The sequence below is a fragment of the Phyllobates terribilis genome, unplaced genomic scaffold (assembly GCF_046119375.1).
Source record: "Phyllobates terribilis strain yellow unplaced genomic scaffold, ASM4611937v1 Scaffold_453__1_contigs__length_1468511, whole genome shotgun sequence".
In the NCBI taxonomy this organism is placed as follows: domain Eukaryota; kingdom Metazoa; phylum Chordata; class Amphibia; order Anura; family Dendrobatidae; genus Phyllobates; species Phyllobates terribilis.
In genome coordinates this window covers 1,313,956-1,328,232 of record NW_027363213.1, presented here as the reverse complement: position 1 = coordinate 1,328,232, position 14,277 = coordinate 1,313,956, and the positions used below count along the sequence as shown (strand labels likewise).

Here is a 14,277-nt window from a genome sequence, read left to right as displayed (position 1 = left end):
AACTTTTTGGGAAACTCAAGAGCAGATACAGTAACTATGAAGAGTTGGTGTTATTTCTACTCAAAAGATGTAAGGATCTTGGCTTTAACATGTCCTTAATGACTAATTTCTTATATTCTAGACATTTCTTCTACCAAACTGTGGAGTAGTGAGAGACGAGGATGGTGAGAAATGTAACCAAGATATTGCAGCTATGGAGAAAAGATATAAAGGAAAATAAATCCATCAATGCTTGCAGATTACTGTTGCATAATTTTAAGAGATGATCCAATACAGGAGTACAAGAAACAAGCAAAAAAAACAGTTATCACTGAATGAGGACTAATTTTGTAGTGCAATTTCTGTAACTGTTTAAAATTCGCAATAGGGTTTAGACAGGTTTTAGTTATTTGAATTGTTTCTAAGTTTTCTCTAAATAAATATCAGAAAATTGGCATAACAAAATATTCTGCATCTGTATATTTACAAAAATAATAATGTTTCAAAGTGCTGGAATTAAATTATATGTAGCAGTAAAAGGAAAACTCATTGTCCAATTTGAATTCAGGAGGTCAAACTCATTAAGAAATGGCTCAGTTCATAACGGAACCTGACAACTTTTAAAAATATGTAAAACAGTTTTACATGATCTGAAAGGTCCATAAGCTAGGTTCTTCAGCTGCTCAGTCAGGACGTCCAGCCTCTGTACAGGTCCCAGTACCTTCCTCTCCTCTTCTGCACCAATCAGTTAGATAAGTGTGGGGCTTGAGAAGAGAGCAGTTCTCTCACTGATCAGGAAGGACACTGTCTCATTGTTCTCAGTCACAGGAAGCTACCTTCAGTCTATAGGACACACTCACTTATTAGCACAATTTTTTCTTGCTAAAAGTGTGTCTTTTCAAGTAAAACATTTTCCACATTAAGGATATAAAAAAGGCTTCTCCCCGATGTGACTTCTCTGATGTCTATCAAGATGAGCTTTCCGGTGAAAAAATTTCCCACATTCTGAATAGGAAAAAGGCTTCTCCCCTGTGTGAATTCTCTGGTGCTTAACAAGACTTGATTTCCTTGTAAAACATTTCCAACATTCTGAACATGAAAAAGGTTTTTCCCCTCTGTGAGTTCTTTGATGTGTAACAAAATCTAATTTCTGGTTAAAACATTTCCAACATTCTGAACATGAAAAAGGCTTCTCCCCTGTGTGAGTTTTCTGATGTGTAACAAGATGTGATTTCACTGTAAAACATTTCCCACATTCTGAACATGAAAAAGGCTTCTCACCTGTGTGAGTTCTCTGATGTGTAACAAGAGCTGATTTCTGGTTAAAACATTTCCCACATTCTGAACAGGAAAAAGGCTTCTCTCCTGTGTGAGTTCTCTGGTGCTTAACAAGACTTGATTTCCCTGTAAAACATTTCCCACATTCTGAACATGAAAAAGGTTTTTCCCCTGTGTGAGTTCTTTGATGTGTAACAAGAACTAATTTCTGGTTAAAACATTTCCCACATTCTGAACATGAAAAAGGCTTCTCCCCTGTGTGAATTCTCTGATGTTTGATAAGACTTGATTTCTCTGTAAAATATTTCCCACATTCTGAACATGAAAAAGGCTTCTCTCCTGTGTGAGTTCTCTGGTGCTTAACAAGATCTGATTTCTGGTTAAAACATTTCCCACATTCTGAACAGGAAAAAGGCTTCTCCCCTGTGTGAGTTCTCTGATGTGTAACAAGATGTGATTTCTTGTTAAAACATTTCCCACATTCTGAACATGAAAAAGGCATCTTCCCTGTGTGAGTTCTCTGATGTATATCAAGTGTCGCTTTCTGGAAAAAACATTTCCCACATTCTGAACAGGAAAAAGGCTTCTCTCCTGTGTGAGTTCTCTGGTGCTTAACAAGATCTGATTTCTGGTTAAAACATTTCCCACATTCTGAACAGGAAAACGGCTTCTCCCCTGTGTGAGTTCTCTGATGTGTAACAAGATGTGATTTCTTGTTAAAACATTTCCCACATTCTGAACAGGAAAAAGCCTTCTCCCCTGTGTGAATTCTCTGATGTCTATCAAGATGTGCTTTTGAGAAAAAACATTTCCCACATTCTGAACATGAAAAAGGCTTCTCCCCTGTGTGAGTTCTCTGGTGACTAAGAAGACTTGCTTTCATGTTAAAACATTTCATACACTTGAAACAAGAAAATCTATTCTTTGCTGTGTGAATTTTTTGATGTTTAAGAAAAAGCTTTTTGAGGGGAAAACTATTTCCATACTCTGACCGTGCAAATGGCTTCTTAGCTTTAGGAGCAGTTAGTTTTTTAATGCTTAGTTTGTGACTTTGATTTTCCTTAGTAGTCGGTAATGAATCAGAAGATAGGACCTGTTTCAAAGGATCAGATGACATATCTTTGCTGTAAAGGGATGATGGTATATTTGGAGTAATAGCATTCCCTTCAATTGTATCCTGTGAGATCTCCAGCTCATCTGATTTGAAAATTGAAGATGTCAGCTGTCCCTCTGATCTCCTAGTACAGTCATCTGCCAAGTAAAAAAAATATATTTGAATAAAATATTCTTGAAATTTATATTTTTGAACATTTCTAAACTGTTGGTACAAATGGCAAGTTATGTAAAAATATTGAATTATTCACCAAGACAATGATAGTTCACAGTCTAGTAGAAAACCTCATAGCATGAACCAGTAGAGTTTGGTGTTCAACTGTTTCTTCATTCTGCCTCCCAAATATCAAATATGCAAAAATTATACCAATAAAAATTTCTACTCGTATCACAAAAAACAAGCCTCCACTCAGGTCCATCATCTGTCAACGGAAAAACAGAGGTATCCACATCATTAGTGGCTCAAAAACTCTTGAAAAGCAACATGGCTTCCATAAACCAATCCAGCAAAATCCGCTCTTCCAAAGTCAAATATGCTTCCTACTTCACTCAAATGGAAAGCACCACATCCTACTAAAGCTCATGCATAATGCCGGAAGGTGCCTGATACAGCCTTGTTCTCCGCTGGTTAAGTCTTGTGTGTTCAGCTCCCGTGTTGTGTATTTTCTTCTTAGTTTCTTCTTGTGATTCCAGCCCGTTTACTGACTACTATTGTGTCTTCTGATTTTGTATTTTCTCTGCCCTCCTGGTTCTGATCCGGCCACCTGACTATTCTTCTTGTCATCTCACACCACAGAACAGCAGGCAACACTAAGTCCAAGCCTAGGGGTCTTTGTTTAAGTACAGATCCATGTAGAGGGGTTAAAGGGTGATGGGCAAAACTTTGACTATAGACAATAACACATCTGATGAAAAGATCAAAGAAAAAAAAAGAGTAACTAGTGGTGAAACCTCTCCGGGATAATTAGAGTATGCATCTTGATAGCTCCTGGCTATTTAAACTATAGTAAGGGCCAATATTTTATGTCAAATGAGTCTCAAAAAGAAATATACATTTAATGAGAACTTTTCATAATAGTGCAGAGCTGAGGTGCCTTAAATTTAGAACTCTGGCATTTGGAAGAGACAATGGAGACCTTTTTTGAAAGACTACCAGGGAATTACAGAGTTAGGTGAGGCAGGCCAATCCCACCACAATCAAACTATCATACATAATGAACCTGTAAAAAAAAATTCAGAATAAAAAAAAACACATTACATCCCCAACAAGAATGCATGTTTGGGGGGGACTCCAACACTAAACCGAAGTTACACTTATTTATGGTAGACCGTTGGAGCTACTATGAGTCCTGACCAGAAGAGTAGAGAAAGTATTAGTGCCCCCATTTTAGGATAAATTGTATCTAAATTCTTTAGGATTGATAATATTATTTATGACGTGGAGTGAATCCATGAAACCAGGGCTCGAGTCATGCCAACACATCTCCTGCAGGCGTGAATATATGTATATTACAGCCATCAGCCACTCACAGCTTAGATACTGTATATATCATGGCACAGGTGTAATGTTTTTTGTATACTTTATCTATTTGAAGTAATTTGGTTTAAAAAGAAATTGAAAAGTCAGGATAAAGGGAAACTCTGTTATTATACAGAAATTCACACTTGGCCCTCACTGCACGTTTAATGTTGTCGATCATAAAAGTGAGGTTTGGTCATAAAGACTGGATCTGGTCTTGTAGGGACCATATGAGCACATTCAGCAGCACAGAAGGGAGAGAAGGTAGATTCATCCAATAAGATATCAGGGATCTAGGAAGCCAACACCATCATTATCCTCCGCTTTCTCTTACAGGCCCATCATAATATTTTTCTTCAAATGATTTTTGTAACTTGTCAGCACATTCTACGTACACTGTCATTTGGATTGGTAGTTTACAAATCTGGGCAGGTAAGAGTCAGGATCTTCTAATTTCAGTTGGTAGGTGGATCCTCCAGGTTGTAAGTTCTATAGAAAAGGAGTTTTAATATCCAAAGTCATTTGAGGAGTTTCAATGTCCAAAGTCATTTGAACAGTTTTTGGTGGAGGACAATGTTTTGGTCTAGATGCAAAATGGTGATTACACAATTGTGATCCAGCTGGACTACATGACCGGTAAATCAGCCACAGCCGGTGACTGAGAAGAATCAGTGACTTCTCTACATTTAGTGGTTACTACTCACCTGGGTAGTCATATGTAGGAATCTCCTCTTTACACCGCTCATCCCCCCTCACATATGTCTCTATAGTATTAATATGGGTCAGATCTTCACCCTGAAAGAAATATTGTACAAGTCACAGACAGATGGAGAAGTCACATCTATGATCAGTAGTGAAGAGCGAGTACCGTAATATTCGTAATCGCTATAATCGTTACGAGTACTTTGTAATAATCGCGTATTCGTTCCGAATAGCGAATACAATGTAAGTCAATGGGAAATGCGAGTAATTTTCTGCTAGACCCTAAAAAGGGGTCTTGGGGCCTGAGGAAAAGGCTGATGGATGGGAAAGTGATGAAACAGAATGAGAAGAGCATGGAGAATGTGCCTGCATGCATTTCTGACTCACATATGGTTTCTGGGAATAAGTTTGTCGCAGTGTTACGCCACTTTTACAGACACACAAGAACAACTACCAAACCTTACCTAAATTGCATTTAACATGCCAAAAAGGTTAAGAAACAGTTTTTCCTGCACAATCACTTGTATATAAGGCTAAATAAACCAGAGAAACCAAAAAATATCCCTTTTAGCCTTTGTTCACACATACTGCTGCAGCTTTTTTTCACCTTTTACAATTGGGAGGGTCCGGATACATTTTGTAGGTCCCTCTGTCAAACATCATTTTTAGTTCGCTATTCCCCAGCACTTTACAAGCACAGCTAGAACGTACTAGTAGGTATGTTGATCTTTGACCTGAGAGGCCTCAGGTGGCTCTATAACATGCGACTTGGAGGGACAGCTGTTCCTTAGACATTTGGGCGGTCCCTCCATCATTGACACTCAGATAGTGGAATACATATACAATAGCAGTTTAAAATGTGCCCATTGTAGCGTTGGGCTTGATCCTCCTTCTCCTCCAACACCACGCGATACTGCGGCCCTAAATTCAAATGTTCAGAGGCCCTGCAGTAGGCAGGAAAGCTGAGTTTTGTGAGAGCCCTCGTGTGGCCCTGTAACATACATTTTGAAGTGCCCTCCTGTAGAGATTTTGGAGGTCCCTCGTGTACATCTGAGAGTGCCCTCACTTACTCATACTGTAGGGCCCTCAACTCTATTATTTAACTCATTTAGGGGCAGAGACTACAGAGAAAAAGCCAAGAGACATGGAGTACTAGAAGGTAGCAGTAAGTGCGGCCTGCGATCCTCAGGTATGGCTGAACTCAGTGAACCGGAAAAATAAAGCTGCACTAGTCAACTGGATGACGAGCTCAAATATATCACTTGTGCAAGTCAATGGACAAAGGATATATGGTGCCCCAACTCCAGGATGGGTTGGAGAAGCTTCTCCAAATGGCTCCGAGATTTTGATTGTCAATATTCCCAGATTATATAGGCAGAGAAGACTTCTTGATATTGTACTACTTGGACCAGTGCAGAATGTGCATCGTATTTCCAAAAATTACTCCTGGGGACTGTGTCATAAGTGCAGGGAGATTCCTTGACAAGGGCCTCCCCTTGTCAAACATTATCTACGATGGAGTACTGTAGTAGTTGTGGCCCTCAATTCATATTTTCAGAGGGCCATCAGTCGGTCATCAACAGTCAGGGGATACATATTCAATAGAAATTTACACAATCTCAGTCACAATGTGGCACAAGCCAGGCATGTTTCTTGCCAAATAGGTTGACTGACAGTACATTTCTATTGAATATGTATTCCCTATCTCAGTCACAATGTGGCACAACCTGTGACAAGGGCCTCCAACCTCCAATGACAAATATTAGTTTGGTAGGACCACTGTACATTACAGATTTGTCCACTGCACAATGTGCATAGTGTAACGGGTCTGGGAGGTGGAACCTCTGAGCAACTATACAAAGGGGCAGTCCTTGTAAGGAAGCGGGTGGCTCCCAGGGAAGGCGGGCAGGTAGTCACGGCAAGTGACAGGGACAGTCTCTTGACAGGCGGATGGTCACGGCAAGTGACAGCAGGGTAAGAGTCTCTAGACGGGCAGGTGGTCACGGCAAGTGACAGCAGGGAAAGAGTCTCTAGACGGGCAGGTGGTCACGGCAAGTGACAGCAGGGAAAGAGTCTCTAGATAGGCTAGCAGGCAGGTAGCAGGTGAGCGCTCCCAGATGAGCGGGCAAGAGTCTCTGGCCAGGCAGGTGGTCACGGCAAGTGATGGCAGAGCCTCTAGGTAGGCTAGCAAGCAGGTAGCAGGTGAGCGCTCCCAGGTGAGCGGGCAAGAGTCTCTGGACAGGCAGGTGGTCACGGCAAGTGACGGCAGAGCCTCCAGGTAGGCTAGCAGGCAGGTAGCAGGTGAGCGGGCAAGAGTCTCTGGACAGGCAGGTGGTCACAGCAAGTGACGGCTAAGCCTCCAGGTAGGCTAGCAGGCAGGTAGCAGGTGAACGCTCCCAGGTGAGCGAGTAAGAGTCTCTGGACAGGCAGGCAGGTATCAGGCAGGTATCTGGCAGGTACTTCCTGGTCCGCAGGCGGACTGATCCATAGACAGACTGGCAGGTGCTGGTAGGCAGACTGTCGGACCACAGGATAGCAAGCAGGTAAGCAGATATCAGGCAGGTATCAGGCAGGTATCAAGCAGGAATCTAGCAGGTGACTGGCAGGTAACTGGTAACGGGACCTGAGGGCTGAAGCAGAGTTGAAAGGCTTTGCAACAACATTGCTCGGGCACCTCCATTTTGGAGGAGGTGCCTTATATATGGTAAGGTCCTCCGGCCATTGGCCGGGGACTCCTTAGGACGGCGCGCGCGACTCCTTTAAGAGAGGGGAAGCGCGCGCGCGCCCTAAGCACAGAGGCCGGGAAGCAGCGCGCGTTGCCAGCAGAGCGGGAGGAAGACGCCGGGCACGGAGCGGAGAGGTGAGGGGAACGGCGTCCCTGCCTAGCAGGAGGCAGGGACGCCGACGCTACACATAGGGGTTCGTAAAAATTAGCCCAATAGGCTGAGTCATGGTTGACACAGGAAGCCACCATCCCAAGGGTCTCCAATCACAAATAGTAGTTAGGCTGGAGTAGGAATACTGTCCTGGTTTTTCCACTGCACAATGTGCATAGTTTGTAAAAATTAGCCCTATGGGCTCAGTCATGATTGACGATGGAAGGAATCTTGTTTTATGGGAAGGGGGTGACGTTAACAGCAGTAGCATGAATCTGCATTTTTGATGAATTTAGGTTGGCTTGCTGTCATCTAGAGGGATTACAAACTGTGGATACATCCAGTCCTTGTTGAATTTAATCAGAGTAAGTCTGTCTGCATTTTCCGTGGAGAGGCGTCTGAGCCTATCAGTGATGAGTGCCCCAGCGGAACTGAAAACATGCTGAGACACCACACTAGCAACCGGGCAGGCCAGCACCTCCAAGGCATATAAAGAGAGGTCGGGCCAAGTGTTCAGCTTAGACACCCAATAATTAAAGGGAACTGAAGCGTCAGAAAGGTCACATGTATGGTCACTTAAAGTAACCCTTGACCATGTTATGCAACTTATCCCTCCTAGGCATTTTTATAGGCAGATAGCCTTTGCTGTTTTGCTGGTTTATTGAAAATTGCCCAATTTGGGCACATTTTCCCCCCTCCTCCGTTGGAACTGTTGTTCGTGTCTCTCCCCATTATCCTTTGGTGTTGAAAAGAGCTGGTACCTCTGCCACCAGCATTATCTGAGGGTGATGTTTTCAGCAACTGATCTACAAGGCCCTCTTAAACTATTCCATTGTACAACCCCTGGCAAAAATTATGGAATCACCGGGCTCGGAGGATGTTCATTCAGTTGTTTAATGTTGTTGAAAAAAAGCAGATCACAGACATGGCACAAAACTAAAGTAATTTCAAATGGCAACTTTAGGGCTTTAAGAAACACTAAAAGAAATCAAGATAAAAAATGTGGTACCCAGTAAGAGTAATTTTTTTCAGACCAAGCAGAGGGAAAAAATTATGGAATCACTCAATTCTGAGGAAAAAAATATGGAATCACCCTGTAAACTTTCATTTCCAAAACTAACACCTGCATCAAATTAGATCTGCTCGTTAGTCTGCATCTAAAAAGGAGTGATCACACCTTGGAGAGCTGTTGCACCAAGTGAACTGACATGAATCATGGCTCCAACATGAGAGATGTCCAATCCACCCATTTGTTTCAATTGACAACCTTTCAGGGTAGGATCTGGTGTCCGTCAGGGCTGTCCTCTTAGCCCTTTGCTTTATGCCTTTGCAATTGATCCCTTCCTATCTTGAGGATAGTGGCCTACGCGGACGATGTCACCGTCTTTATTTCTTCGCAAGATGAGGCAATGGTGGTGAGGTCACAAGAGGAGCGCTACTCGGAGGCATCCGGGTCCAAGATCAACCAGGATAAGTGTGAAAGTCTCTGGCTGGGAGGCGGAGATCCCGGGTTTGATCTTCCGGACACCCTCCCCGAACCCCAACACCACGCCAAAGTCTTGGGCACTGAATTCGGCCACGGTAATTACCCCATGAAAAACTGGGAAGGCAGAATCAAAGGTGTCGCCCAAAGAGTGGACCAATGGAAGGGTTGGTCTTTGAGCCTGAGGGAAAGGGTTGGCCTGTGCAAAGCTTTCCTGCTCCCCTTGCTAATCTACCTGGGCAGCGTCTGTGTCTTGCCAGAGCATCTCTGGACACGGGTCTACAGTCTGTTCTTCCAGATGTTATGGGGGAATAGACTGAACCTAGTCAAGCGGGAGGTCACTTACCGCACGAGGAGACTAGGGTGGTTGGATATGGTGAACCCCGTCGTGTTCCTAGTGAACACCTTCTTGAAAGTTAACGTGGCAAACCTCTGGAAGGAGAGGGCTCCTCCATGGGTATTATCCTGCAAGGGATGGTTTCAGCCATCATTCTTCAGGGGGAAGATTGAAAGATCTTCACACACTGCATGGGCATCTCCCGGCTTATGTTACCCCGGTTCTGAAAATGATCCACCGGTGGGATCTGGGAATGTGGGAGGTGAGGTCCCTCCTGAGGAAACTCCTCGATTGGAGGGTCTTGCTTTCTCATTTTCATAGTCCATTGGTCCTCAAGAACTGCCCAAGTCGGGATCTAAAGGTTGGGGGGAGTTTGTTAAATTCTAGCAGGATCCCCAAGAAGTACTGGGACTTGACTTGGCGCTGCTTCCAAGGTAAGCTGTGTGTAAGGGGCAATTTGAAGTACAGGAGCTCCGAGGACAGGAATTGCCCCGGTGAGGCTTGTGCTAACATGCTGGAAAGCATGGAGCACTTCCTTCTTCATTGTCCCTTTAATACAGAGGTGTACAACAGGGTGGGAGCTTCCATTGGTTGGCCATGGCTGGCTACTCTATCCTATGCCAGGTGGGCCTATGGAGCATTCGGAGACATTGGGAGAAGGGACCGAACCACTTTATTCATACTAAGTGTAGTGGTCAGGTATTTCACGTGGAACGCACGAGTTTTAGTTTCAAAGCAGAGTAAAATCCTAAGTGCAAATGAAGTTTGTAGGAACATCCTAGGTGACCTGGTGAAGGCACGTTCTCTGGAGTATGAAAGACTGGCTGACCGGAGGGTGGCCCGCTTCTGGAGGGGCTTTTCCTTCAGGGTGCCTTAGTCTGGTAGTACTCCTATATCCAGGTGGTGGGCTGATGTCTTTTGTTTTGTATTTATATCTCCTGAATAGGTTTGCAAGCATCGAACTTGAGCCTTGGATGGTGAGCATGTAGGTTGCCTTTGCCCTGGCCTCTGCTTAACTTGGTATGGCAGATGCTACAGACTACAATGTTTTTCTCTGAAGGACTTTCAGAAAAAAAAATTCCACACAGCAGCTGAACGCCCCCTTGCCCTGACTTGGCGCACAGCGGGAGTGCTCTTGGGAACAGTTGACCCAGTTCTCACTCTGGGCAAACCACAACTCCGTGGTGCCTGTTTTGGTGCTACATATCCATCTTCCTCTGTGTTGCTGTCATGGCTATGCATGCCAACGGTTCAGATCGGATCAGTGGACTCATAATCGACTACCTCATCTTCCATGTCATCCTCCTTCCCAGTTGACATTGTAGGCTGACCTGATAGCAACTGTGTCTCATCATCATCAGCCTCCACCTCTGGAGAAAAAAAAATGATGTTCCGCCAAGTGTCTTTCTTCTGGCCATAGGTCCTCAAATAGATAAGCATCAATGCAAGCCACCTCCTCTTGTCCCTCTTCAATGCTGCACAGTGATAGTCCAGAGCCAACCAAAGTATACGTACCAAACAGATCCTCGGAGTGGCCAAGCTTGGGGTCATATGTCTCCTGTGACTGAAAATTGTTGGAGGAAGGAGAACCAGCTTCAGGATTGGATGGGCCAACCTTCTGTGTATCCACAGTAGACTGTGTGGTCGTGGAAGATTTGTTGCTGCTTGACAAATGCGTAGTGGCCTTGTCTGCTATCCAAGACAGAATCTGCTCTCGCTCTTCTGGCTTCCACACACGTTTACGTTCCAGACCGGGAAATTTTTCCAGGAAGATACTGGATGCATCAAGCTTCTTCTGACCTGACACAGACTGAGTGCCTTCTTGCGTACCACTGACACGTCCCTTAACAACAGTCTTTTTTGGCATTTTGGGTTTTGTTGACACATTTTCAGATATTGATGGCACAAGTCAAGCTAGCTGTCACAGCCAAAATAGTGGTTAAAATGGCCTGGTGCGTGCTTTGTAGCAGGCAGTAGGAAATGTTTGGACTACTGCTTAGTGTAGGGCACTCAATGATTCAATGATTTTTTAAGTGGACTAACATGGACAGAAGGTAGGCTCTGACCCCTAAAACAGCAGGGAAAATAGACCGGTGCTAAAAAAAAAAAAAAAAAAAAAAAAAAAAAAAAAGGCAGAACAAAATGCTACTTCTGTGTGTGCTGGCAAAATATTGCTGTGCCTCTGACAAGAGCTGTTTTAATATGGACACTGGAAGAACACTACCTAATACACTCCCTACCTAATACACAATCTCTCCCTCCTTGTACTCTGACTTTGTTGTGTGTCTTCAGCTCTGAAAAGAGCTATTTTTTGATGGTATTATGGAGCTAGTGAGCGGCTCCTTTAAACACAGAACTAGTATACATTGCAGGTAGCCCTTAAAAGGGCTTTTGTTTTATCAAGAGGCCTAAACACTCTCCCTAGCAGCTCAGCGATCTCTCCCTATGCTTATAGAATGCAGGCTCCAGACGCAATGTGCACAAAATGGCGACGACAGGGCTTAAATAGACCCTATGAAGTTCGATGGCCAGCCAATCACAGTAATGCCACAATCAAGATGTCTGAAGCATTACTGTGATTGGTTATGAAGCCCAGCAGTGGCTGCAAAGGAGGCGCCAAAACTGCAGGGCGGGACATTCGAATATAGCAAGGCGAGTACACAAATACTCGCAATATAATAAGTAACCCGAATACCGTACTATTCGTGCGAATAGTAACGAATACACTCACTCATCACTAATGATCAACTCTAATCCAGCCATCTCCACCATTCTCATTATACAAGTATAAACCATATAATTCTGGTGGATAAAATAAGACCGAACACAAGACCTTCACAGCCGTCTACACATCATAGGAGAGATCTCATGACACCTTCTCTCCATCTACCTGATGATCCTGAGGAACATTGGGATCTTCTTTACAGTCCTGTGGAAGAAGAGGACGGGGACATCTCTCTGGTGTTGTCCTCTTACTGGATAGATCTAGAGGAAACACATACAGGGACTGAATTCATTCTTTACATACAGATAATTATAGGCCGTGTGTGTGTTTAGTCCTGTCTATTACCTGGTGATGTGAGGGGCTGAGGAACCTCCATCATGATGTTCCTGTACAGATCTTTGAGTCCTTCTAAATACTCCCACTCCTCCATGGAGAAATAGACAGCGACATCCTGACATCTTATAGGAACCTGACACATACAATGATAGAGTTATCTCCCCAAACCCTTCATAGCTTTACTATAAAATGTCCCAGCATTCCTCATTCCTAGCAGTGTCACCTCTCCAGTCAGCAGCTCAATCATCTTGTAGGTGAGATATAGGATCTTCTGGTCACTGATGTCCTCATATATCAGGGGGTGAGGTGGAGGCCCCGCGATTGGGCTCAGGGGTCTTCCCCATCCCTCAGACACAGGGTCCTGACAGCGCTCACTAGAGGTCTTCTTCACTACTGTGTAATCCTGGTTATGGAGAGACACATTAATAAATCTCACTCCAGACATTTCCAGAGTCCTCACCTCTCCAGTTCTGTCCATCTGTTATTCCCATAGATAAGAATGATGTAATGTGACGTCATCAGAATCTCTCACCTCTCCAGTAAGCCGGAAGAGGATCTCTAGGGTGAGGTGTAATATCCTCTCCACCATCTTGTCTGTGTCCACATTCATCTTTGATGCGTAATTCAGGAAAATTCTCTTATATAGAAGATCTTCACTGAGAGGATCCGATATTATAGAGACCTGAATGAGAAGTTGAGCAGATGTAACGTCATAAAAACCCTGTGTAATAATACAATTATTGGAGATAACAAGGGAAACATTTGAGGAGATTTATGTTTTACAGTATCTAGTTTCCTTCTTTACATCTACTAATAAAACCTATATATTTTAGGCCACAGACAACAAGCAGTTGCTTCCTCAGAATCTGCAAGTGAATACCTTTCTCATAGACTCATTTTCCTTATTGCGAATTCTCGTCTCATTTACTAACACTGGAATCGGCATTAGCAATACTGCAGGAGATATTCATTACACGTGACATGAGAAATAACTACTTCATGATGAAGACGAAATCTTCATCTTCCACTACGGCTCTGTAAACGTATTTGGCCAGAGTCCGTCACTGACTACATCACCACCGGCTGTCTTTTGTTACCATTTGTATTATCCGTCTCTTTGATTTATCATCAATTTTCCTTTGCTTGTCAACTCTTTCCTTTGCTTCCTCTGGTCAATGTTGAGTGTGGTGCACACCATGTCACCAAACAGCACAATGAGTATCTGTAGCCCTATATACAGGCCCACTGACTGATTACAAGATTGTAGATACCAGTGATGCTAATTAGTGGACACAACTTGATTTAACATGTCCCTTTTGTCACATAATTTTCAGGGGTACCATCATTTCTGTCCAGGCTTCATTTTCATAGATTTTTAATTTATTATTACTTTTGTCAAATTCAAGTTATTTCTGTGACCATTGTGGGTTTTTCTTTCATTAAACGAGGGGCACCAACAATTTTGACCTCGTGTGTATAACATCGCATGATAGCCAGTGATAATTTTCTTGCTATAGTAAAATCTTCAAATACAGTAGCCACAAATTTAGAGTCCCTAATGTAGCTGGGAATTTCATGCACTAGTGGTTGAAGATAGAAATCTATCCACACACCCAGTCTCTGTCCCATGGAACCTAAGCCCGCTACTATTGGTCTGAGTGGTGGTGGAAATATGTTTTTGTGGATCTTAGGAAATTAATGATATATAGGTATGAAAGGTTGTTCCACATAGAGCTGTTCCACCAGTTTTTTTTTATCCAAGGCTCCTGTACTCAAACCTTCTTGTAGCAATATATATAATTCCATATTGAGGTCTCTGATTAGTTCCAAATACACATCAGGGTTTCGTGTTTCTTAAATCAATCAAATTGAGCTTGAGCTAAATAGAATTTAATACCACTATTGTGCCCCACTTGTCTGCTGTCAAAT

At 43.3% G+C, this 14,277-nt stretch overlaps 1 protein-coding gene across 1 annotated transcript in view; it reads right to left on the bottom strand.

The window, feature by feature from the left end:
- Positions 1-349: 349 nt before the first annotated feature.
- Positions 350-14,277, bottom strand: part of LOC141229039 (uncharacterized) — a 36,743-nt gene continuing 22,815 nt past the window's right edge. The window contains exons 3-4 of the mRNA XM_073667405.1: positions 4,594-4,684; positions 350-2,508 (exon numbers count right to left, since the gene is read on the bottom strand). Coding sequence (XP_073523506.1) covers positions 899-2,508; positions 4,594-4,684 — 1,701 coding nt within the window. The 3' untranslated portion in view covers positions 350-898. The remainder of the gene's footprint in view (positions 2,509-4,593; positions 4,685-14,277) is intronic.